At 40.9% G+C, this 23,152-nt stretch overlaps 3 protein-coding genes across 3 annotated transcripts; 1 reads left to right on the top strand and 2 right to left on the bottom strand.

Moving 5' to 3' along the window:
- Positions 1-8,338: 8,338 nt before the first annotated feature.
- On the bottom strand, positions 8,339-10,653 carry LOC149042288 (uncharacterized). The gene is made up of 2 exons (XM_089212809.1): positions 9,853-10,653; positions 8,339-8,838 (listed from the first exon to the last, which is right to left on the bottom strand). The coding sequence occupies exons 1-2, from the start codon at positions 9,905-9,907 to the stop codon at positions 8,504-8,506; spliced, it is 390 nt and encodes a 129-aa protein (XP_089068935.1). The 5' UTR covers positions 9,908-10,653; the 3' UTR covers positions 8,339-8,503.
- Positions 10,654-11,523: 870 nt separating this feature from the next.
- Positions 11,524-13,318, bottom strand: LOC113681158 (uncharacterized). The gene is made up of 3 exons (XM_089212808.1): positions 13,186-13,318; positions 12,397-12,624; positions 11,524-11,874 (listed from the first exon to the last, which is right to left on the bottom strand). The coding sequence occupies exons 1-3, from the start codon at positions 13,235-13,237 to the stop codon at positions 11,741-11,743; spliced, it is 414 nt and encodes a 137-aa protein (XP_089068934.1). The 5' UTR covers positions 13,238-13,318; the 3' UTR covers positions 11,524-11,740.
- A 3,626-nt stretch (positions 13,319-16,944) lies between these two features.
- Positions 16,945-22,627, top strand: LOC149042287 (uncharacterized). Its single transcript, XM_089212807.1, has one exon. It carries the CDS (start codon positions 17,174-17,176, stop codon positions 22,391-22,393), a length of 5,220 nt encoding a protein of 1,739 aa, XP_089068933.1. The 5' UTR covers positions 16,945-17,173; the 3' UTR covers positions 22,394-22,627.
- Positions 22,628-23,152: the final 525 nt, after the last annotated feature.

The raw sequence follows: 23,152 nt of genomic DNA, 5'->3' as shown, positions 1-23,152 counted from the left end.
TGAAATACGGCTTGGTCTTTACCAAAGGTGACAGAAAAAAGTTGAATTTATTATCAGCTGGATGGCGTTACTGCGTTTGACGAAAAATGGATACATATCTAATCTAAAAAACATTGTTAGGGTTTCATTATATTGGTGTTGGAAAATGAATGGAAATAATATATTACCACAAGCCATTCAGTCAAAAAATATATATTTTAAGCAAGTTGATCATTTCCTATACCTTTTGGGGGTCTTATCTTACAAGAAGAATTTCGGTCACCTTTCCTTATTGTGGTCGTGAATTTGACATGGAGCAGATGTTTCTACGTAAACTACAGTTTGTGGTTAAGTGTTGGAATATTTCCATTATGTTGCGGAAAGCTGTTACAATTACGAAGAAAATGACTTTAGCTCATAAAAATTGAATTGTACAGAAATTTCCTGGAATTGACCCTTCTCATATTTTAAAGCCCTTTGCTATTCTCGTTCTTAGGTTAACTCAATACCGAATTCCTGATCGAGGAAATATTTCTCAAATTTTAATTTAGCACGTTCGACACCTCTCCCTTTAAAGGTGACAACATTAAGTACTGTCAATCCTCCGCACTGAATTTATAATCAGGTAACTCAGACGAATAGCACTTAGCTCTTTTAGAAGCGGTACCTTGGGTAGGCCCTTCCTTCTCCGAATTTTCTGTTTATTCTGTTGTTAATGTAACAGTCTTCGAAGGCTATTTAACAATTGGTCCATACGTCAGCATGCGTTCATCGAGATATGAAGCACGCGGGAAGTTTGGAGAGCACGAAAGATGGGTAAGAGTTGCTCAAGGCGTAGCCGAACGCAACTCTAGCTTCTTGAGTACTCTCCAAACTTCTCTCAATTGCTTCATATCTCGACGAACGCTCAGCTGACGTATGAAGCAATTGTTTCATAACATTTTCGACCCGATGGAAAAATTTTTTTTCTGGAGGGATTTGTTTGCTGACGTCATGTCCATGCACAATAGGAATATGAAGCACGCTCGCGCAATTGAATTTGATTAGACAAATTTACTAGCTATGTTATAATTTCTCCTAAGATATCTTTTTAAGTACGATTCGAATTCTGTCAATAAGTTCGTTCTAATTTTTATATTGTCAATCTTGTTTTTGTTTTGCCCGACCTTGACCGTAAGAGAAAGAAATTTAAGGTAGAAAATGATTTTGTAAACGTAAACATCTAGAAGGTACATACTAAGCATTCAGGAACTCAGACATGGTTTGATGCTACTCTGGTTTGCAGATTTAATGGATGTAACCGAATAAGTTACAATTCATAGATCCAACGTTTCGACACTCGTGTCTAGTGCCTTCATCTGGGGTGATCTAAACGCTGCAACAAGAGGTCCTTTTATGCGATCACTAATTAGCGACCTTTTTTCTGACGAGGTGTAAATAGGCGTCAGGAAGCAAACCGCCGATTAGTGGTGATAATTTTAGAATTATCCTACCCAATTGTATGATTGGTTAGGCATGTGTGCTCCGATAAAGGAGAATTTTCCTTTTTGCAAAAGAAAACCGCTTTTTGATGCTCTTTTAAACGTGTACCAAACTGACGTTTGGTCTGTCCGATGTATTCGTGGTCACAGTCATTGCATGGAATAGAATAGATGGCGTCGGTTCGTTGTTCTTTCGTGACAGGATCCTTAGATTTGGCGAAAATATGCCCCAAAGTCTGAAAAGGTTTTTGAGCCACTTTAACGATGTGGCTATTCAAAATTCTCTTGATAGGTTCGGTAACACCTTGAATGTAAGGGATAACAGGAAAACCAGTCGCTGGTTGCCTTTCATCAAGAGCGTTACTAGTTGTTACTGGTTTTTGGCAGTTACGGAGAAAGGTTTTTGTATAGCCGTTTGCCTTTAGGACATTAGAAACATACTTTCTCTCCTCAGACTTCGAATCGAGTGAAGATGGTAGACAGTCAGCCCTCCTAAGTAAAGTTTTGGCTACAGACTTTTTATGGCAAATAGGGTGGTGAGAATCGAAAGCGAGGTATTTTGTTCAACGATAAAAATAGAACTATATTTAATCTGAAATATTATAAGGGTTTCCTTATATTGGTGTTGGGAAAAATGGAAATATTATATTACTTTAAGTCATTCGATACAAATTATAATAGGACAGGTTGATTATTTCTTATTCCTTTTGGCGATCTCATCTAAGTACAATTTCTTTCACCTTTTAATTTTCTTATTGCGGTTGTGAATTTGGTACGGAAACAGTTGCTCCGTTTCTACGGTGATTAGATCTTGTTGTACTATTTTGTGATAAGCTATGTTTTTAATTATGTCAATTTTCTAGTTGTAAATCTCTCTGGTAAAAGTTAACCTCGCACAGGAATTCCTGGAAACTCCTGCTTCTTATACTATTGATTACTTTCAGACTGGTTTTTTTTTGGTCAAATTCTAAAGTCAAATTCACGATTCCAGAATATTTCTTAAATTTTAAATCAACACCTTCAACACCTCTTCTTAAAGGTGGCTCTGATTGTAAATAGCTTATGCTTTTTCATCTCCGCACTGAATTTGTAATTATATAACTTATGCGAATAACATGTAGTTTTCTAAGGGGCGGTACCTTGGGACGCCCCTTCTTCTCCGAATTTTCTGTTTACTCTGTTGTTATATAACAATCCTCTAAGGCTATTTTCTCGTAAACTATCTTTTCAAGCGTAATTTCAATTCTGCCCATAGGTTAATTATAATTTTTATATTATCAATCTCGTCTTCGTTCTGGTCGATCTTAACCGTAAAATTAAGAAATTTAAGGTAGAAGATGATTTTGTGATTGCGTAAACAATTCGGAGGTGCATACTTAGTATGCAGGAACTGTCGTACGTACTCTAACGTGATTCGCTGGCTGAAACGGAGCGATCGCGATGTAAGAAGATTGACAGCTTAGAAGTGTCATCTTTGGTGTCACCTTTATAAGCTGGTGCACAGCATCTTTCAATCAGAGAATATAGCAAAGTAGAACAGTGTGGACTTATGTCGAAAGGAATAAGTTGAACTGTGGTGAATAAGATCAAGACTGGGCTAGTCCCCGAAAGTAAGAATTGTACTAGGAGTTTAACCAGAAAATAAAGGAGATTCAACCGAGTTTTAGAGAGAAATTCTTCTAACAATTGTCGGTGTGGGTAGGTTTACGGTAGACACTTGTCTCTAAATTACCCTGAACCCCTCTGGACACATATAAATCAAGAGAGGGCAAATGTCTACCCTTTTCACGCTCAAGGGTGAATTGGATCGAAGGCTCTACTAAATTCAAATGCGACAGGAGGTGTTCCGCTTCATTTCCGGATACCGTAGAAATAACATCATCGACATATCGTTTCCGCCACTTTACCAGGGTTTAACCGGTAAAGTGGCTAAGGCCCTTTGTTCCACGTCTTCCATTATCATGTTAGCAATGATAGCAGAGACAGGCGAACCCATCGCTGTACCAAAAACTTGTTAATAGTAGGTGCCGCTATATGTAAATTGCGTGGTTTTGAGGCAAAAAGACAGCAGATGAATAATATCCTTCACAGGCAAAGAAGTTCTTAGTCCTAGGGAGGCATCTTCTCTGAGTCTCTCCTCCGCAACCTTAACGGCGAGATCTACTGGGATTTTAGTGAAGAGCGAAACAACGTCGAAAGATACTAATTCTTCACAAGCGTTAAGACATTCAAGGTGTTACCGAACCCATCAAGAGAATTTTGAATAGCCACAACGTTAAAGTTGCTTAAAAACCCTTTTAGACTTTGGGCATATTTTCGCCAAACCTAAGGATCCTGTCACGAAAGAACAACGAACCGACGCCATTTATTCTATTCCATGCAATGACTGTGACCACGAATACATCGGACAGACCAAACGTCAGTTTGGTACACGTTTAAAAGAGCATCAAAAAGCGGTTTTCTTTTGCAAAAAGGAAAATTCTGCTTTATCAGAGCATACATGCCTAACCAAACATACAATTGGGTGGGATAATTCTAAAATTATCACCACTAATCGGCGTTATCACCAGCGCCTTTGTTTGGAGGCTTGGCATATTAACTCCGCCCACGCCGCTTTAAATCGAGACGATGGCGGTTTGCTTTCTGACGCCTATTTACACCTCGTCAGAAAAAAGACCGCTAATTAGTGATCAAATAAAAGGACCTCTTGTTGCAGCGTTTAGATTACCCCTGATGAAGGCACTAGACAGGAGTGTAACTTCTTCGGTTACATTCATTAAATCTGCAAACCAGAGTAGCATCAAACCATGTCTGATTGTCCACCTGGTTGCCGTGTGAACTTTAATACATTCAGGAACTATTTCTCGTAACTTAACGTGATTCGCTAGCTAAGTGAGAAATGATGACGATGCATCAAGATTGACAGCTTAGTAAGTGTCGCCTTTATAAGCTGGTGACCAGCATTTTCACTCAGATCTGAGCTAGTTCCTAAGGCAGTAGGTTGTGTTATAGAAAAGGAATAAACCTGATGCAGACAAGAGATATTTTTTGTCATAATATTCAATTCAAAAGACTTTGATGAGCTGTTACTCCGAATCTGTTTTGTAACACCGGTTATTACAACAAGGCGAAAGCCCCGCCAAATGGAAAGATGTCGTGCTTACTGACTGACTAAGATAAGGAAAACGAAAAAAAAAAATGAAAAAAACTCATCGAAAGCCTGAGCAGCTTGTTTACAGAGTTGTCCTTTCAGTAAAAGAACCTTATGATGTGACAGACAAACTGATTACCAGCCAAAACCCTACATAACATTTACACATATTCAATACACAAAAAGAGAAGGAAGAAAACAATATTAATACCCATTGAAGATTACACCATTCATACACTTTTATCACTTTCTATTGTGTTTCAGGAATTTTTTCGAATAAGCTGGCCGGAAAACCCAATTAAGCGGCGCCAAAAAAAAAGCTCTTGAGTTACTTCACTCAAGTAATGGACCCTAACAATAGGTACAATGAAACGAGTATTGGCTGCGTCTGAGATTAATAGCTTGAGAAAAGCTTTGTAGTATAGATTATTCCGTATTTAATGATAATTTTTATAGTGTGAAGTTAATTACCGACAGTCGGTAAAAGGGAGATGAATTTATTCTTCAGTAACAAAATTAAGAAATTAATTTAGTTCCAATCCCGTCAGGATTTTGGAACACTTGCTTGATTCTTAGTTATCTTTTTTAATTAAGAGTCTATATTTACCTAGCATGTCATTTAGAGGACCAAAACACAAAATACTTTGCATAAACTTAACAATAATGTCAAGAAGCGATCAATATCGTTGTCCCTTAATCTCTCAAGAAATGCATAACAATTACAACTCCAATAAAACTACGATAACCCCCGTTGATTACTCATTAAAATTCATCTACTTTTTTTTTCTGCGCACCTAAAGATTTAGGGTTTTAATTAGCTTCCGGGATTATACAGGAGTTTTATTCCTTCACTTTGCGACTTAATGGCATACATATATATATATATATATATATATATATATATATATATATATATATATTTTACAAAGTTCGCATTTGAATTTTGGGATAGATATTGCAAATAGAAAATTGAATGCGTGCAAAAGCGATGCGGAAATTATAGAACGCGTTTGGGTTCAAATTCGGAATCGGTCTGAGAAATTGACAAATGTTTACCATGAAGTGCAAACATGGCGAAAGAGTAAGGAGATCTTTTTAACGAAATGGACTTAAATTGCGCATTGCGAAAACGTGTTTTGCTTAAATTTGCAAGCGAACTGTAACAAAGACAAATCAAAAGAATCGTGTGCAAAATTTAAAAAGTTTTTGTTGCAGTCAGTGAAAGAGCTGGCCGAAAGTACGCAAGCTTGTACTGAAACTGGCATGTCACCATTCCCCGTTTGGTGGATAAATCTTTGTCATGAAGTTCAAATCTTCTCAAGGACTCAGATGTCTTTTTCCCTTGCCTCAAATCTATTTCCGAATCTTTCAAATATTACCACAACTCGTTGTCACTGCACCGAATGATTTTCGAAAATGATATACGAGGCAAGGCTTCGCCCTAACTGCAAACGCTTAAGGTCTGAAAATTGAATACTTAGGCAAATTACTTACCGCATGGTAAGTAAGCCCAATAGAGAGAACTATATATGGCAGCAATTAACCATAGCTTCTTTTTGCAGAGTTGGATTTTCGAATTGTAAGTTACAAACAACAGGGTGGTGTCGATTACCTAACAATGTCGAAGTGCGGGTTGTATTTGGGGCGTTGGGAGCTAACGCACCGCATTTCAGTAACAGTTACACGGTAGGATCTGGGTATGAGATAAGCTTGGGGGAGCTTTGGTGAGGAGCGGATTGTCACTGTCCTAAAAATCCACCAAATCACTCGGAACAAAACAGAAAACCAACGACAAGTAAACTTTATCCATCCCACTGTCATTAAAGCGGACATCCGGAATAAAAAAATGCAATTTGCAGTATTAATAAGACATTACTTGCGAAAACTTGAATCGAGCCTATATCGATCCTTGCAAAATACGATAAGTTAGAAATCAGTTTTCGTGTTATGAATAACTGACGCCACGCATCCTTAAGCCGATACCTAGGGTTATTAGGGTCATTTTTTAACCCCTGGGGGACTGTGGCTTTTAGTTGTTCCCTCCTCACCGGCAGTCAATTTTCTTTAGTTCTCCCTTTTAACTCTGTTAGCAACGACTGATCCCTCCTCCGACCCCCCTTACAACCACGTGATCTCCCCTCCTCCCCCTTATTAGGGTCATTTTTTAACCCCTGGGGGACTGTGGCTTTTAGTTGTTCCCTCCTCACCGGCAGTCAATTTTCTTTAGTTCTCCCTTTTAACTCTGTTAGCAACGACTGATCCCTCCTCCGACCCCCCTTACAACCACGTGATCTCCCCTCCTCCCCCTTCCCTGCCCTTCGGGTGATAAATGACAACTATCCCTTTCGGGATATTCATTTAACATTCGGGCCTTGCTGACGTGTTTATTCAATTTTATTCAAAAAAGGATCAAAGGAATTCATGCTCCAAATTTGGGTTAGTGCTAATGTACTGCCTTCAACCTGGGTAACCAGCTCACACACTGCAGATCTGAATAATTGCAAAGGAATGCACTCATAACATGTAATGAATTTCACATAGTAGACAGTTGTCCTACATCGTGTTCTTAAGAATGATCTCTCAAATTCATTGGCATCACGGATACCAGGAAGCATGTCAGCAACGAGATTCCACTGACGTGATGTACCACCATTACAGTCGTCGGTGTTGTCGCAACAATGGACGAGACAAACGGTGCTGTTCTTGGAAAGACGCTTTTTACAGTCATAATGGTATTCCTTTAAACACTACTCCGGTGGCAGACAATCCCTTGCCTATTTTTCCTTCCCGTCAATGTTGGTGTAAACCTTGCCGTATTGATAGTCAGGACGAGACATGACATGTTTTACTTAACTGTCGGCAATTATCCCACGAAAATTGGGACGGGCAAGAGTTGCATCTTAAAGTCACTTCTATCAAGGGAAAAATAAAAACGGGTCATTTTTAACAATTATTTATAATGAATAATAAATATCTGTACTACCTTACTGACCTTCCAAAAATTGGAAACTTTCGAAATAAAATTTACTTAACTTATTCTAACAGCCCGCGTACACATCAACCTTGACACACGACCTTTGAAAACTAGCTTGTAACCCTGCCTCCTTTTTAAACTGAGCCTCGCTGTTATTATTGTGCAAAATGATCATCTCACAGCTGGAGCTTGGGCTGCCTGTGCTCCATCTAGATTAAAACTGACTGAACTACGACAATGAGCATACGCGGCACGATTTCGAGCAGTGACACATCCGGATGAGCAGGTGGTAACAATTCACTGATATCAGTGCCCGTAAATCAGCCAATCAGATCCCATTTGCCAGTATTGAAAATCTTTTTGATGAAGTTTAAACATTTCTGCGAAAAAAGGAAACTATAACGGACCTTCAAAAATTAAGGTAGTTCAGGCGATTGCTCGTATCATTTCCTAGGCGCTAGAGGGAAATCTTTCGAACCTAATCGGTGGGCTAATCAACGAGTGAATCCTTGCAGATAAGTTGTAACTCGTCAAGACCGTGATACCTTGATGATAAGGAAGGGGGAGGGGGGAGGGTGGGGGATCAACTGATTTTCTTAAAATGTCCTTTGAGGGGTTTGTCGCCACAAGTAGCGGGATCCTTAAAGGCTTTGTGCAATCGTAACAGTGTCCGGTGTGTCTGTTATCGAATTGTGATATTGCACAGGTTGGAAGTTGTTTGAAAGAAACATGATAAAAACCTACAACATATCATTCATATAAAACACACAAAAACATTTTATTGTTAAAGCGGGCTCCTTCTCAAAGTAAATGTATTGAGACTGTCAAGAGAAGCTACGTTATAATCACATCTTTCATTTCTTCCTAAAATTAAAGGAGGCGCACATATATTTCCTCATGTCACAGCACAAATGAATGTCAGTCTTTGACAACAATCCACAGAGACGCCAATCCGCATGTCAGCAAGAGGGTAATACTGATTAACATAGCTGAGCCAGTGTTACAGTGGTCACCATCGCAACATGTGACGTCGCACTCGAAAGAACTTGATCCAACAGCGGTCTTGCAGGTAAAGTCCGTCTTCTGAGTACACCTCGCCTTGGGGACGCAATACTTTCTGAAAGACTCGAGGCTGCCGGTCCTGAGATACACCTTACTACACCTATCATAACCAGACGGACACTGGTGGCTTTTCATCGTACAGTCTGTCCATGATTTGGATGAGCTGCATACATAGCAGTTTAGACTCGACACTGCGAGGAAAGGAAACGAAAAAGGAAAATTATTGACTGAGTGGTAGGGCTAAATAGGAAAACATTTTGTGCAGTTACACCTTAAGGACTGAGCACAGCAAGGTCTGTGCGTGATAATCGAGAGCCAGATACTTTCCCCGTCTGGTCTTACCTAACTCAATTAATATGTATTTCATCGTATAACCGTCGTTCTGTATTTTCTGTGCGGCAATTTTTCTGGAATTCCGGCCCTGTTCACGCCATTGCGTCTGTCCTTCATAAGGGGACTATCATACAATATCAAGTCATAATAAATATTATTCATGTCGATACAACAGCTTGCATCTTCAACATGTGGCTCTACGGGTGAGCCTACGCGGCTGTTTATTTTAATATTGTAACTACGATTTCCAATTTTCTTATACCGAATTAAACTCTTAAAAGTCTTAAACTCCAGTCCGGTAGTCTTATAAAATCGCTTTTCATTTCCTTCAGAACATCGCACATGTTCCTGAGATTGGACACCTTCGTATGATATCAAGGCATAATGTACATTATTCATGTCAATACAACAGCTTGAATATCTAACATGAGGCTTCCTTGGTTAGCACACGCGGCTATTTCGTTAAGTATCAAAACTGTGCTTTCCGATACTCTCATATCGAATTTTGCTGTTCTAAAGCCATGAACCCCTGCCTGATATTCTAGTAGAATCGTCTTTCATTTCCACAAGAACATCGCACACATTCCTGAGACTTTTTCGAACAGATGAATATATTATCCTAGTGAATTTTTAACACTGTGCAAACCTTGAACAGATGTAATGAGTTGACGACTATGATCAGTAAACGACTGCATAAATGATTGTAAGAAAGCTTTCTACCGAGTAAGAAGAGTCCATCGTAATCACGATAAAGTTTAACGAAAGCGCTGAATGATTCTGCACAAACAGCAGAAGTGAATGATCTCAAACTCAAAGGACGCACCGAAATACGAGTCTGTTTATGCATTGACATAGTTGCTGTGATCACTTACCGGCTGGAAGAAGAAGGCAAAGAAGGAAGGCTCCACCGAGCAACAGTTTCATCATGATGACGGTTCAAATGCCTTTGGCTCTAGAAAGATCTTATCTAGATATCAAACGTTCTTGCACTCAGTAGACTTAAACAAGCAAAAAGTAACGTTTTTGTTTTTCTTTTCAGTCTGAAATTGAAATATTTTATCACACGCCTTACTTTCAGTTGCCAATCAGGATAGAGCGATAATAACTACAGGGGTCACGCTGATATCTTTTGTTTTTAACAAAGCGGTCACAATCGTTCGTAATAGAATTTCAAGCCTTCATATAGTCTGATTTTCACATATCAATATTTGCGTAGTCACCAAACAGACGAGAGATAAAACCACCAGAAAAGTAATCAAATGGCTAGTCACGAAAGCAACGCTTCGCTTTTCCCCATAAAAATTCGATGGTTCCTCATGTGGGCCGATGAAATTCAGTGTGTGAACACCACTGAACGTTGAAAATATATCTTGTCGAGGGAAAAGTTTTGGTCCCGGTCCACATTTTTGTCAACAAAGTGAACATATATCGGTTAAAAAGATGAAATGTATGGACCACGTGCAAAGCTGTCAAGTGTTTCTCGAATATTGCGCATGTTAAATATTCGATAGTGACATCTTATTTACATCTTCATTTACATCCACTTTCATTAAGTTGGTAAATTCTGTACAGACATCACACCGATCAACTCGCGCGCAAAGTGAAGATTCTAGGAAGGCTTGAAATTATATTAAGAACGCCTGTGATCAAGAAACGGGCAAGGAATATTCCACAATAGTAAAAATAATCGTAAAAGATGATCGCGGAAAAGCGATTGCGTGACGCGCGTTAAGTTGTAAAGTGACATGTTATCACGTATCAGACGAAGTGTAAATTCTCAGTCTGCATTTTGTACCAAGTCTGCAGTCTGCATTTTGTACTGACCAGTTGGTGTTGCTGTTTTGTTTTAGCGAGCCTCAAGTCAGGACCGCAATAATGGAGCTCGAAAGAAAAATTTTAGACTATCTTGGCCGTTATTATTGATGATTTGTTGACTGTATGTTAAAGAGCTCCCGAGGACAAGCACAATGATAGAGCAATGATTACTTCATACCAAATGAAGACGAACGCAAATGCGCGGCTTACCGATATGGCTGCCTCTGATGCTGATGCTCTTCTGCGTGGTCACAGCGTGTTTTGAAATGAACCCGCTACGGGTCCCCTAGGTGTGAACATTGCGGCTTTTCGACTCAAGTTGCATTTTTAGAAGTTCGGAAATGTGATTTGAGGTTATTATTGTTTTCAAACCATACAAACATTTTATTTCTTTCCACGTGAGCTTCTGAGCTTCATTGAAATTAATTTTAACTTTCACTAAGTGGGGAGAGTAACATGCAAGACTACTTCCGTTTACAGTCCAAGACGCAACTTCCGTCCACGGTCGACAACTTCCATCAACAACTGCTACACTCAATCATTGCTTTCAGCATGAATGAGCTGAAAAAGGAGGCCAAAACTTAACAACAAAGAAGAATGTAATGATCTCCCAAAAGACTGGGACAAACTGTTAATCCGTGAACAACGTTGTCAGCATTAGCATAATGCATTTATTGAAAGAAAAGCGGTTCTCTTCCGAAACGTCTGCAAAGACAAAAACTAGGCTATGCAATAAGGTGTCTTTTTATTTCTATTCGCTTTGCCAAAGTCCTTATAAAAATTATTTTCTAAAAATACTATTTCTATCATTATTTTCCTCTTCGTGGCAGAGGCGTTTACAATTAATCTTGTACTTTACTGCTAAAAAATGATGCGGAGAACATTTATTCTACAAAAATATCATGACTTGGAAATTTATTAAAAATCACAAATTGTCAATTTCATTTAGTTTAATCCGCGAAGTAATCCTCGAAGACTCCAAGGGCGGGCAGGACCTTTGTTACACATGTCACCTTCACAGCAGACTGTGGAACATGAAGTCAACATGCCACCAGTACTGTCGTTGGTAAGTTTGCACACTGCAAAGAAAACATCACGCTAAGGTAAGTTTAGTAGAGAAGATTGGGGCTTAATCATTTGACCCTTTGAGGACTTGCAGTTCACCGTCATACTCCCGAATAGATTTGCGAACGAAACTCTATATCCAGGAACAGCTGGAGTAGCTTCGGGATTAAAATTACCTAAGGAAAAACGGATACGCTTTAAGAAGACAAATTTGGAAAAGTTTAATTTTCCGTATTGATGTTGACAGGAAACAATTGACTCTTCGTGCGACAAGTAGACTCCAATTATGATGTAATATTTCTCGAGCATTATCGTCTAGATGTGCTTTTGCTAGGCTCATTGACATTTTCTTTTTCACTAGCTACAACGAATTTCATTGAAAATCATAAAATGATTGACGGTGTGTCCCACTGCTATAAGTCTGAAAGCTTATTAAATCCCTTCCATGCATCATGAGGGGGGAGGGGAGGGGGTAGGGGGGGGGAGTGAAGAAAGGAGCACCGATCTCAAGATTGTCGCAGCAAATATTCGCTTACAATCAAGGTTGCTGTTCTTGTCACAAAACAAGCTCCTGGAGCTGCAATTCCTCATCTCCGCGTTGAGTGGATCTCCCCCAGGTACTTGCACGGTCATTTTGAAAGTCATACAGCTATCAAAGCCTGGAGAAGTGCATTCGATGGATTTGATATCCTGACTGGTGCACGAACTGAATGATGATGGGTATCCTGAGATGTCTGCACATTCTTGGCATTTGAGAGCTAGAACTGAAAATATTGCATGAATGTTAAATTGTTGCGTTTCTCTTCCCTAAGAAGAAAATTTAAGCAACATGCAAATAAATTGAGTTTGGACAAAGCTATTCAATCAAGTTTTTGATCTTATTAATTTTTGACATCATAGTACAACGATTCCATCCCACCCAGTATTCTATTATGGAACTGTTCAGGGAACAGTAAGTGGCAACTATTAATAGTTTGTTCAGGGAACTGTAATACTCCTCTGTTAGACTAAAACGCTCTTTACTTAAATTTTAACCTTTACGCGAACTAACTTCTGATAAAAATAAATCACTACACGACGCCGGTTATATATCTGAAAATCACAAATTCAAACTCATTATTTCACTTCAAAACTTTGTCGTCGGCGCTCTATTCACTACATGAACATAGACACATTTTCCTCTTTAAGTTGCGAGTTCCGCCTCGCGTTATGTCTGCAAGGTCAATAAATGGGGAAAGAGCATTTGCGAAAAATGATCAAAAACTACCAAGCATGAACTGGGAGAAAAATGTCAGAACCATTCCCTGTGGGACATGTTCACTTACCAGTTGAAAGCGAAATGAAGAGAGCGCATACACTAGCTAGCCACAGTTTCATTTCGATCAGATGTATGTTAACCGATCAGGGAGCAGATCCTTCAAGATGCAAAGCTAGAGGATCGCCGGTACCTAGTAACGTAAAGGACTGAACAATCCGCGCTGCATTTATACAACTCTCTTCATGCCTACTGACGTCATGCTAAAGCTCTTTAAAATTTCTGTCGGGGTAATCAGTTCAAGATCGTCGAAAGCAGAAAAGACATTCGGAAGTTCGTCATCGTTGGTCGTGTAATCCTATACCTCTGATGTAGGTAAGAAAGCATTTTGATAGGAGTTAAAAACAGCATGCATGCATCAGATTTTAGTTTTAGGCTCACAAAAATATTAAATCTTCCGCAGAATTTTCTACGGTCTTGCTTGAGTAAGAAAAGGCAAGAAGAATGACTCCTCAGTTGAGAGAAGAAAAAAGGAAATAGAAAGACGACAGCGATGAATGAAGGTGAATGAGGAAAAAAAGCTTCAGGTTTCCTACCAAAGGTCACTACGTTAGTATCATCTATTGATGTCATAACTTTCATGCTGTTATTTTCAGCCAATTAGAGCCAGGCATAGAAACGGAAGTCATCCACTGAGGAATTATTCAAGCTGTCATCATCGACACTCAAAACTTGACTTGCCTGAACAAAACACACGGCTAGTCATCTCTTAAACTAAGTATAGTTATGTGACGTGACACTTCCTGACAATAATTTTGAATAGTCCGCACGAAAGCATTTTCCTAGATCGAAAAAAAGTTTGGGTTTCGCTTCCGGAGCATGCCTTACGCAGGGGTATGATTTATTGAATGACCTCGTTGTTATGCTTCTCGTTTTTCATTAGACTAATTAAGCAAATTCTTACGGCCTGAATCGATCAATATCATGTATTTTGAGCTATCCAAAAGCCGTGTCTAAAACCGAAACTCTAAGCCCTAGAAGCCATTATTAGTGCCAGACCCCAGCAAAACTTTCCCCGACTCGTCTCAAATCTTCTCGCTGAGAAACGTGCGTCCTCCAGAGATAATGGACTTACTTGCAGCTTCTGGAAAGATGGCCATTCTGCTGAATGGTGAATTAACTAAGCTCCGGCATAAATGAAGACTAGAAGGTCATACTTGAACATAAATAGGAATTTTATCTTATATGTTTTTACCAAATCACCCTCTCACTCCAACACCGTTTTTTTAAACAAAAATCCTGTTTAATCAGTCTGTTGATTGAGAAGTGAATACTAGTCCCTTCTCATATTGAGACTAAAAGAGAATTTGTAAAATAAACAACCCAGCGTTTGGAGTGCTGGTAGCATAAATTGATATTTTTCTGAGATGTCCATACGTGATAACAAACAAGCCTGAGGTTTTCTGAGCCTCTAAAAATCAAACGTTATCAATCGTAAGAAATTGTTATACAACACAAAACGTTTTTTTTTTCTTTTTTAAATTTACTCAACCCTATCATCTGAAAACAAATATTCCCAAAACCTGAACATGCAACTGAGCTGTAATGTCAAAATTTCACGTAAAACATTAATGACGCCGATGCGCATGCCAAGAATAAGAAACTGCTGAAAGATAGGGCTGAGCCTGCGTTACAGTTGTCTTTGTCATTGCAACAGGTGATATCACAAGTAAAATCAGAGCCAGCGGCTTCTCCACAGATAGGATTTTCTGAGCTTCCACAAGAGAGCTTATGAGCACAGCCCTTGGAGAATATTTCACTTCCGCCATACTTAAAGTAGACCTTGATGCATTGGTTTTGTTGGGGAAGACACTTTTCCTGTGAAACTTTACAATCGTCCCACGAGGTTGAACTTGTACAAGCATTACATTCCAGACTTGATACTAAGAAAATCAAGTTAAGAAATTTTGACCATTAGTATTTTGTATATTGAAGCACTTTGGATGAGCGTGGCCTCTTAAAACTCTCATGACACAGCCGACAACGGAGGCAGTGAATGAGCACAACTCACCGACAAGTACATATTAAATAGCCGCCCCGGTTGTTCAAAGATTGGATAACGCTATTCACCAGATAAATCTCTATACGGTGGATAATAGAATATGATTTGCTATCACTTATCGACCGGATAGCAATTTATCCGATGATCCGTTGGATAGCATTATCCGTCCTTTATACAACTGGGCCCCGATCTATAGCATACGAATCTTGATTTTCGTGCGTAATGTGATAAATATTATCAATTTTAAATGAGCGGCCTTGAAAAGAGAAAAAGGGAATGGACTCAGTGTGAATTAAACTGAAGGAGTGGAAGCTGAATACTTGCACTCGGAATCATTTATTATTCCTTAGATATGTACTGGCATTATTCATTTTCCTTTCAAACTCTTCACGGTTACACATTATTCAAGATTTTACATAGAAAGTACTGAGAATTTTTCTCATAAATAGTGAGTTGTAGTGTCATTAGAGTTGGTGATTAAACATAATTATCAGTCGTACAAGCCTATTGGGAACTGAATAAACCGCCTGAGAAAATGAATTAGGATGAAAAACTTGAACTCTGGCCGAGCCAAAGAAAGCAAAAAAAATCAACGATCCCGCCCCAGACTAACCAGTGATGATGTTATTCGTTTCTTCTTCAAACCTGTGGTTCATTATTTATATTTCAACGCCCACATCCGAACTTTTGCGCATTTAATTGAGATCTCAGTAAACCTAAGGCAGCCCGCCTCATTCAACCAGCTGATAAAATTCGCCACTTGACACCATATACAATCTTGAGAGCAGATCATTTAAAAATGGTACTGTAAATCATTGCATAGCTTGAACAATCTCACGTTTTGGGTGGTTCATCAAAATATTCTAAACATATATTACCATTTGCATGCATAACCGCTTTCTTAGGGCAGAGTTCTCGTACTAAAAACAAAAACTGTAGAATTGCGAAGCAACAGACCTAATATGCAGGACTCGCACATGCAGGCTAACACTTATGCTGTTTTTTCGGTTGGAAAGGGACGCAATCAATTTATTACATTTTTTTAAAGTAGTTATGGTGCTGAGCGATTTTAAGGTTCATCAAGATTAAGAATTTGCATTACAATGAATTAACCGGTGGCTGACAACAAAAAAATACTAGATGAACTTTCAAATATTTAATTTCGAATTTTTAAAATGAATTTTATATGGCGGTTGCAAACGTTTCTTAAATTATCGCGATAGATCTTGGTTATTGCAGAAGTTAGAATAATTTTTGTTTTCTTAACCTGGTTAGAAATTGCTGATCAATTTTATAGATGTCTTTTAGCCTAGTTAAAAGGAAAAAAGCAGATAAAAATCCTCATACCGGGCAGGAATAATTACCCCGGCGTTATGAAATCTATTTCAACAATCATGAAGGCTTTGCATAAAGTATTAATTCTGGACACTTTGAAATTCTGGTTGCCCATAAGAACATATTTCAACTTTCACTGCTTTAGATCATATTCTGCAGAGAAATTAAGAGGGGCTTTGTGTAGATAACCCTGAATTCACAAGAAAGAGTACACAAATCACTTCACTGCCGAGTAAGTGTATGTTAGTGTTTACATGTACATGCGGGACTTTATTGTAACTTGATACCTATCCAGCTCTTATCACTGCCTGTAGGCCTATTTCACATCATGACTTAAGAGCAATTACCAGAATAACTGTCGTGACCGGAAGCGAGTTCTGTTACCTTTTATGTTACGTGATTGTAAAAATAGGCTATTCGTCTTGAGAAAAGAAAAGATAGAATGACAGATAAGATCGATTTAGGAGAGAATACCACGACGTGTACCGACAAAGTGAAAAAATATTAAAATCTGGTGAAAATCTTCAGACGCGTGAGTTTCCTTTGTCGGCGAGCACCATTTCCCGACAAAAGTGGCGACCCTGCCAGGACACGGCTTAAAAGAAACAGAAAATTCATCACAGAAATCACACTGACCGCGTGGTTTTATCAAAAACAACAAATGGCTGAGCTTGAGCAAGCGGTGAAAAAGATCGACGCAAAGCTCCGAATGTTGAAATTCACGACCGAAGAAGTACCTAGAATTCGAGAGAAGAAAGAACTGAAAGCGTTAGAGCGATTGCAAAAGGATTTGGAAAAACAGCTAGACGGCGTTCATGAACAGAAGGTTCAAATACAAGCGCTAAAAATAGAGCAAGGAGACAACCCGAACGACGTGAGAGAATGGACATTGGAAATCGAAGGGCAAGTCGACGTATTCGAAAAACTCGCCGATAATGTGAGAGTAGAGGCAAGGAATCTACGAGAGGAGGCTTTACGCGAATTGAGAGACGAGGAGGAAAAGAAAGAAGAGGAGAAAAGGAATCGTCGTTACGAAGAAGAGTTGAAATTCGAGGAGGCAAAATTGAAGGTCAAACGCGACCACGAAAAGAAATTAGAAGAGGATCGAAACAAATCTCTAAAGGAGAGTGGCGCCAAGTTACCCAAGTTAACCATCACTAAATTTCAAGGAACCCACCTCGACTGGTTGAGGTTTTGGAGCCAATTCGAAACTGAAATCGATAAGGCTAGTATTACACAAGTAGCGAAATTTTCATACCTCAAAGAGCTTCTCACCCCCAAAGTTCGTGCATCGGTAGATGGCTTGCCTTACAATACAGAAGGCTACGGACGAGCTAAAAGCATTCTGACAGCAAAGTACGGGAAACCGAGCGAAGTGTCCAACGCGCACATGCAGTGTATTATTTCCTTACCCACCATACAGGGATCTCAGCCAGCAAAAATACACCCATTCTACGAGAAGCTGTCAACTAATGCTCAAGCACTGGAAACCATGGGAAAAATTCAAGAGATAAATGGCTACGTTCGAGTTACCTTGGACAAACTACCTGACATCAGGGCTGACCTTGTCCGTTTGGACGACAACTGGCAAGAGTGGGGATTTCCTCAGATGTTAGAGTCACTTCGAAAGTGGTGCGAAAGAAATCCGTTGCCTTCATCCGAAGAACCAAGCAGTGGCAGAACCCTGCCGCCTAAATCCCGAGACAAATTGTTTAACTCGAGGCAAGACGAGTGGAAACCGAGACCATGCGTTTATTGCAAATCTAGCGGACACAAGTCCCTCGACTGTGACAAGATAGTGGGTGTGGCACAGAGAAGAAAGCACCTCAGTGAGAAAGGTTTATGTTTCAACTGCACTGGTAACAAACACCGAGCTGCTGAGTGTCGTATTGTGAGAAGTTGTCAGAAGTGCAACGGCAGACATCATACTTCAATATGTGACAGAGATTCCCAGCAGATGTTGCTAGCCACCAGTGAAGGAGCAGTCATTTACCCAATCGTGGTTGTCAATGTGGACGGCGTAACATGCCGCGCGTTACTGGACACTGGGGCGGGAAGCTCGTATGCCTCAGCAGCACTTGTCAAACGACTTGGAAAGCAACCGTCAAGAATAGAGCACAAGAGAATTGACATGATGATGTGTTCGACAAACCAGAAGATTCAACAATACAACGTTAAGATTGCAAACACCCATGGGAGTTTCGAGATGGCAACCACAGTGAGCAAAGTCGATAAAAGTGTCCTACTGTCGGTGCCCAACCCAAGATATTCGGAAAAGATCAACCAGTTCACCCACCTCGAAGGAGTAGTCATGGATGATGGAGACACGAAATCGGAACTACCCATCCATCTGATACTGGGGGCTAGTGAATACTCGCGGATAAAGACCGACACAAAACCAAGAATTGGAAAGGCCGGAGAACCCATAGCTGAGCTAACCACTTTAGGCTGGACGATGATGTCGGCCGGAAAGGAAGCACACCTGAGCAGTGTTTATCTCACCAGAACGTCGTCCACTGATTACGACCAGCTGTGTAGTCTTGACGTGTTGGGCCTTGAGGACAGGCCAAATGGTGATCAGCAAACAGTGTACGACGATTTTAAAGAGCAACTCAGACGAAGCGATGAAGGATGGTATGAGACAGGGCTACTATGGAAACATGGTCATGATCTCTTCCCAAACAACGAGTGTGGAAGTCTACGAAGACTCGAAAGCCTGATAAAGAAATTACAGAAAGAGCCCAACCTTCTGGCCCAGTATGACGAAGTCATTCAAGATCAGTTGGCGAAAGGGATCGTAGAGAAGGTGTCTTCAGACCCAGTGGGAAGAGAGTTCTACATCCCACACAAGCCTGTCATCAGAGAGTCAGCAGAATCCACCAAGCTGAGAATCGTGTTCGATGCGTCAGCGAGATCAAATGAGAAGAGTCCCTCCCTTAACGATTGTTTGGAGACGGGGCCACCCCTTCAGAACCTGCTGTGGGATGTGCTAATAAGAAACCGTCTGAAGCCAGTGGCGTTGGCAGGTGACCTTAAGCAGGCCTTCCTGCAAGTACGTATTCGACTAGAAGATCGAGATGCTTTAAGATTCCACTGGATAAAGAACAGAGATGTATCAAATGTGGAAGTGTTGAGATTTACCCGTGCATTGTTTGGCCTGGTGCAGTCACCGTTTTTGTTAGGGGGAACACTGCAGCAACACCTGGAAAGCCTAAAAGAAAGATACCCAAAAGAAGTGGAAGAGATCAAAAAGAGCCTGTACGTGGACGATGTCATTACCGGTGGAGAAACCAAAGACAAGGTGCGCAAACTAAAAGAAACAGCTGTTGCAGTTTTTGGGGAGGCGCAGTTCGAACTACACAAGTGGCATTCCAACGAGCCAGATCTGGAAACGAACAAAGAACCGAAGTCGGAAGACGAGAGACAAAGTTATGCCAAGGAACAACTTGGAGTTAAAACCGGAGAAACCAAGATGTTGGGGCTACCATGGGACAAGACGGAGGACACCATTGCTGTGAAGTTTCCAGAAGCACCCCCAGAAGTGACTAAGAGGGAAATGTTGCGGTTCCTCGCTTCAATTTACGACCCTCTTGGCCTAGCGTCACCAGTATCCCTCGTGGGGAAGTTCTTGTATCGAGAAGTTTGTGACCAACACCTTCCATGGGACCAAAGCGTACCCGAAAACATCAGAAGGCAATGGCAAAAGTTCCAGAAAAACCTCCCAGACCACCTTCAATTCCCACGCAGTTTAGCAGGCTTGCAAGAAACCATTGAAGCAATCGATTTACACGCGTTTGGAGACACAAGTTGGGCAGGATCAGCAGCTGTGGTATATGCAGTGGTTCACCAAGCTTCAGGCGTGAGCAGAGGATTGCTGGCAGCGAAATCGCGCTTGGCAAAAAAGGGCCTCACTATTCCTAGACTGGAATTAGTATCTGCGCACATGGCGGCAAACCTCGCCGAGAATGTGAAGAACGCCCTAGAAGGCCGGCCAGTTAGATCAGTCCATGGATGGCTGGGTAGTACTGTGGCCCTTCACTGGATCAGAGGAGAAGGGAGTGCCTACAAGCAATTTGTGGCCAACCGAGTGAACAAGATACGAGAGAAAGAGTACATTCACTGGAGGCATGTTAGTACCGACCAGAATCCCGCTGATATTGGCAGTAGAGGTTGCCAAGCGGACAAGCTGAGAGAGCTGTGGTTAATGGGTCCAAAATGGTTGACAGAGCCTGATCGTTGGCCAGCTGAAGTATTCACAGAACCGAGCAAAGAAACCGAAGCGGAAGCTAAACTCGCAAAAGAAATCTTCGCAACTGCTACAGAGACCAAGGATGACTTCGATGAAGTTTTAGAGAAAAACAGTTTCTGGAAAACGGTACGGGTGACAGCATGGATTAGGAGATTCCTGAACAACTGCAAGTTGAAGAAAGCAGTACGACTCAGTGGTCCTCTAACAACAGCTGAGACGGACAAGCAGGTGCAATGGTGGATAAAGAGGGCCCAAGCAAGCTATGAAATGACGGAAAAGTTCAACGAGGACAAGTTGACCCTCAACCTACAGAAGAACAACGAAGAGTTGTACGAGTGCCGTGGTAGAATTCAAGTAAGCTATCCAATCTATCTACCATCAAGTGCAGTGTTGACAGAGAAGTTGGTTCTAGATGTGCATATCCTGACCTTACATGGAGGAGTTGGACTCACGATGGCCTTCATCAGACGTGACTATTGGATACCTCGATTGAGGCAGCTAACCAAGAAAGTGATCAGGGGTTGTTTTGGATGTAAAAAGTTCCGTGCTGTGGCATTCCAAAGTCCACCTCCTGGAAACTTACCAGTTGACCGCACCATGGGCTCAGTTCCTTTCCAGGTACTGGGCGTGGACTATGCCGGCCCAATACCATACAAAATCAGTAAGAAGAAGGAAGGTAAAGCCTATATCCTGTTGTTTGCCTGTAGTCTGACCAGAGCCATCCACCTGGAGCTGTTAAGCGATCAGAGCACAGAAGAGTTCATTAAAAGCTTGAAACGGTTCATAGCCAGAAGGGGAAGACCACAAAAGGTGTACTCCGACAACGGAAAAAGTTTCATTGCGGCGGCGAAATGGTTGAGAAGCATCATGAACGACGAGAAGATGCAGGATTACCTGGCACACCAACAGATCACGTGGCAATTCAACCTGAGTAGGGCACCGTGGTGGGGCGGTCAGTACGAGAGGTTGGTGGGGCTTGTAAAGCGGGCCTTGTACAAGTCTGTTGGGGGAGCGAGGCTCACGTGGAGCGAGTTTGAGGAGGTGCTCCTAGATGTGGAAGTTGCACTTAACAACCGCCCCCTAACTTATCTGGAAGACGATGTCCAGCTACCCACGCTGACACCAAATGCCATGATGTTTGGCCAGCCCAATCTGTTACCAGAAGATGATCCAGGTTCGATCGAGAGTAAAGATTTAAGGAAGCGAGCCAAGTATCTTCGACGCTGTAAGGATGTGTTGTGGGCCCGATGGACCGGGGAGTACATCAAGAGTTTGAGAGAAAGACATAACCTCAACCACAAGAAAGAAGAACCACAGATTAAACCCGGAGACGTCGTTCTAATCCAAAGTGACGAAAGAAACAGAGGGAAGTGGAACCTCGGAATTGTAGCAAAGCTCATCAAGGGGAGAGACGGTGTTGTCAGGGCAGCCAGACTGAGGGCAGGAAAATCGTTCCTGGAGCGCGCACTCCAACAGTTGTACCCCATGGAGTTGTCATGCGACCGATATCAGGAGCCTCAAGACCCAGAGTCAAATGTCCTCAACCCCAGAGCCAGGGCATTCACACCCAGGAGAGCAGCTGTTGCCGCAGCGGAACGTATCAAAGACATTGCCAGACAAGACGAACAATGAATTTGAACAAATGATTTTCTTTTTGTGTGTATTTGTTACCTCCGGTATCAAATAGGGGGAGAGTGTCGTGACCGGAAGCGAGTTCTGTTACCTTTTATGTTACGTGATTGTAAAAATAGGCTATTCGTCTTGAGAAAAGAAAAGATAGAATGACAGATAAGATCGATTTAGGAGAGAATACCACGACGTGTACCGACAAAGTGAAAAAATATTAAAATCTGGTGAAAATCTTCAGACGCGTGAGTTTCCTTTGTCGGCGAGCACCATTTCCCGACATAACCAGCGATGAAAATTTTGAATAAATATGAAATGAGCTGCATTTTCATCTCGCACTACAATTCTGGAAAGATGTTTAGTGAGTGAGGTTATGTCGAAATAGCGACTTACGGGAGAGAAGGACCTTACTCAGAAAAAAACGTACTGATTACTTTTGTTTCCGAGTAAGGTGCGTTTTATTCGTCTCAGCGTAAACATCTCTTACCTCTTCAGTCTGCGTTAAGGCAATTTACCGTATGGAAATGGCTATCCAGCCTTTCTGTCAGTGCTTATATCTACATTTTACATTAAATTCTTACCGTGATGATGAGCGATGAAAAGTAACAGCAAAAAAGCGGCGACCCTCACTTTCATCTTGTAGTGTTTAACTGTTCTTGGTGAGCACTGACGAGCGAATTCGTTTGTGATCCGTACGAAATCATATAATTTTTAATGAGATGCTTGTTTAAGAAAAGCAAATTGGCTCTCCCTGTACATTAATTT

Source organism: Pocillopora damicornis, chromosome 7 (assembly GCF_964200805.1).
Source record: "Pocillopora damicornis chromosome 7, jaPocDami1.2, whole genome shotgun sequence".
NCBI classification, from domain to species: Eukaryota; Metazoa; Cnidaria; class Anthozoa; order Scleractinia; family Pocilloporidae; genus Pocillopora; species Pocillopora damicornis.
The sequence above is the reverse complement of the archived record's forward strand: the minus strand, read 5'-3'. Positions and strand labels throughout refer to the sequence as shown.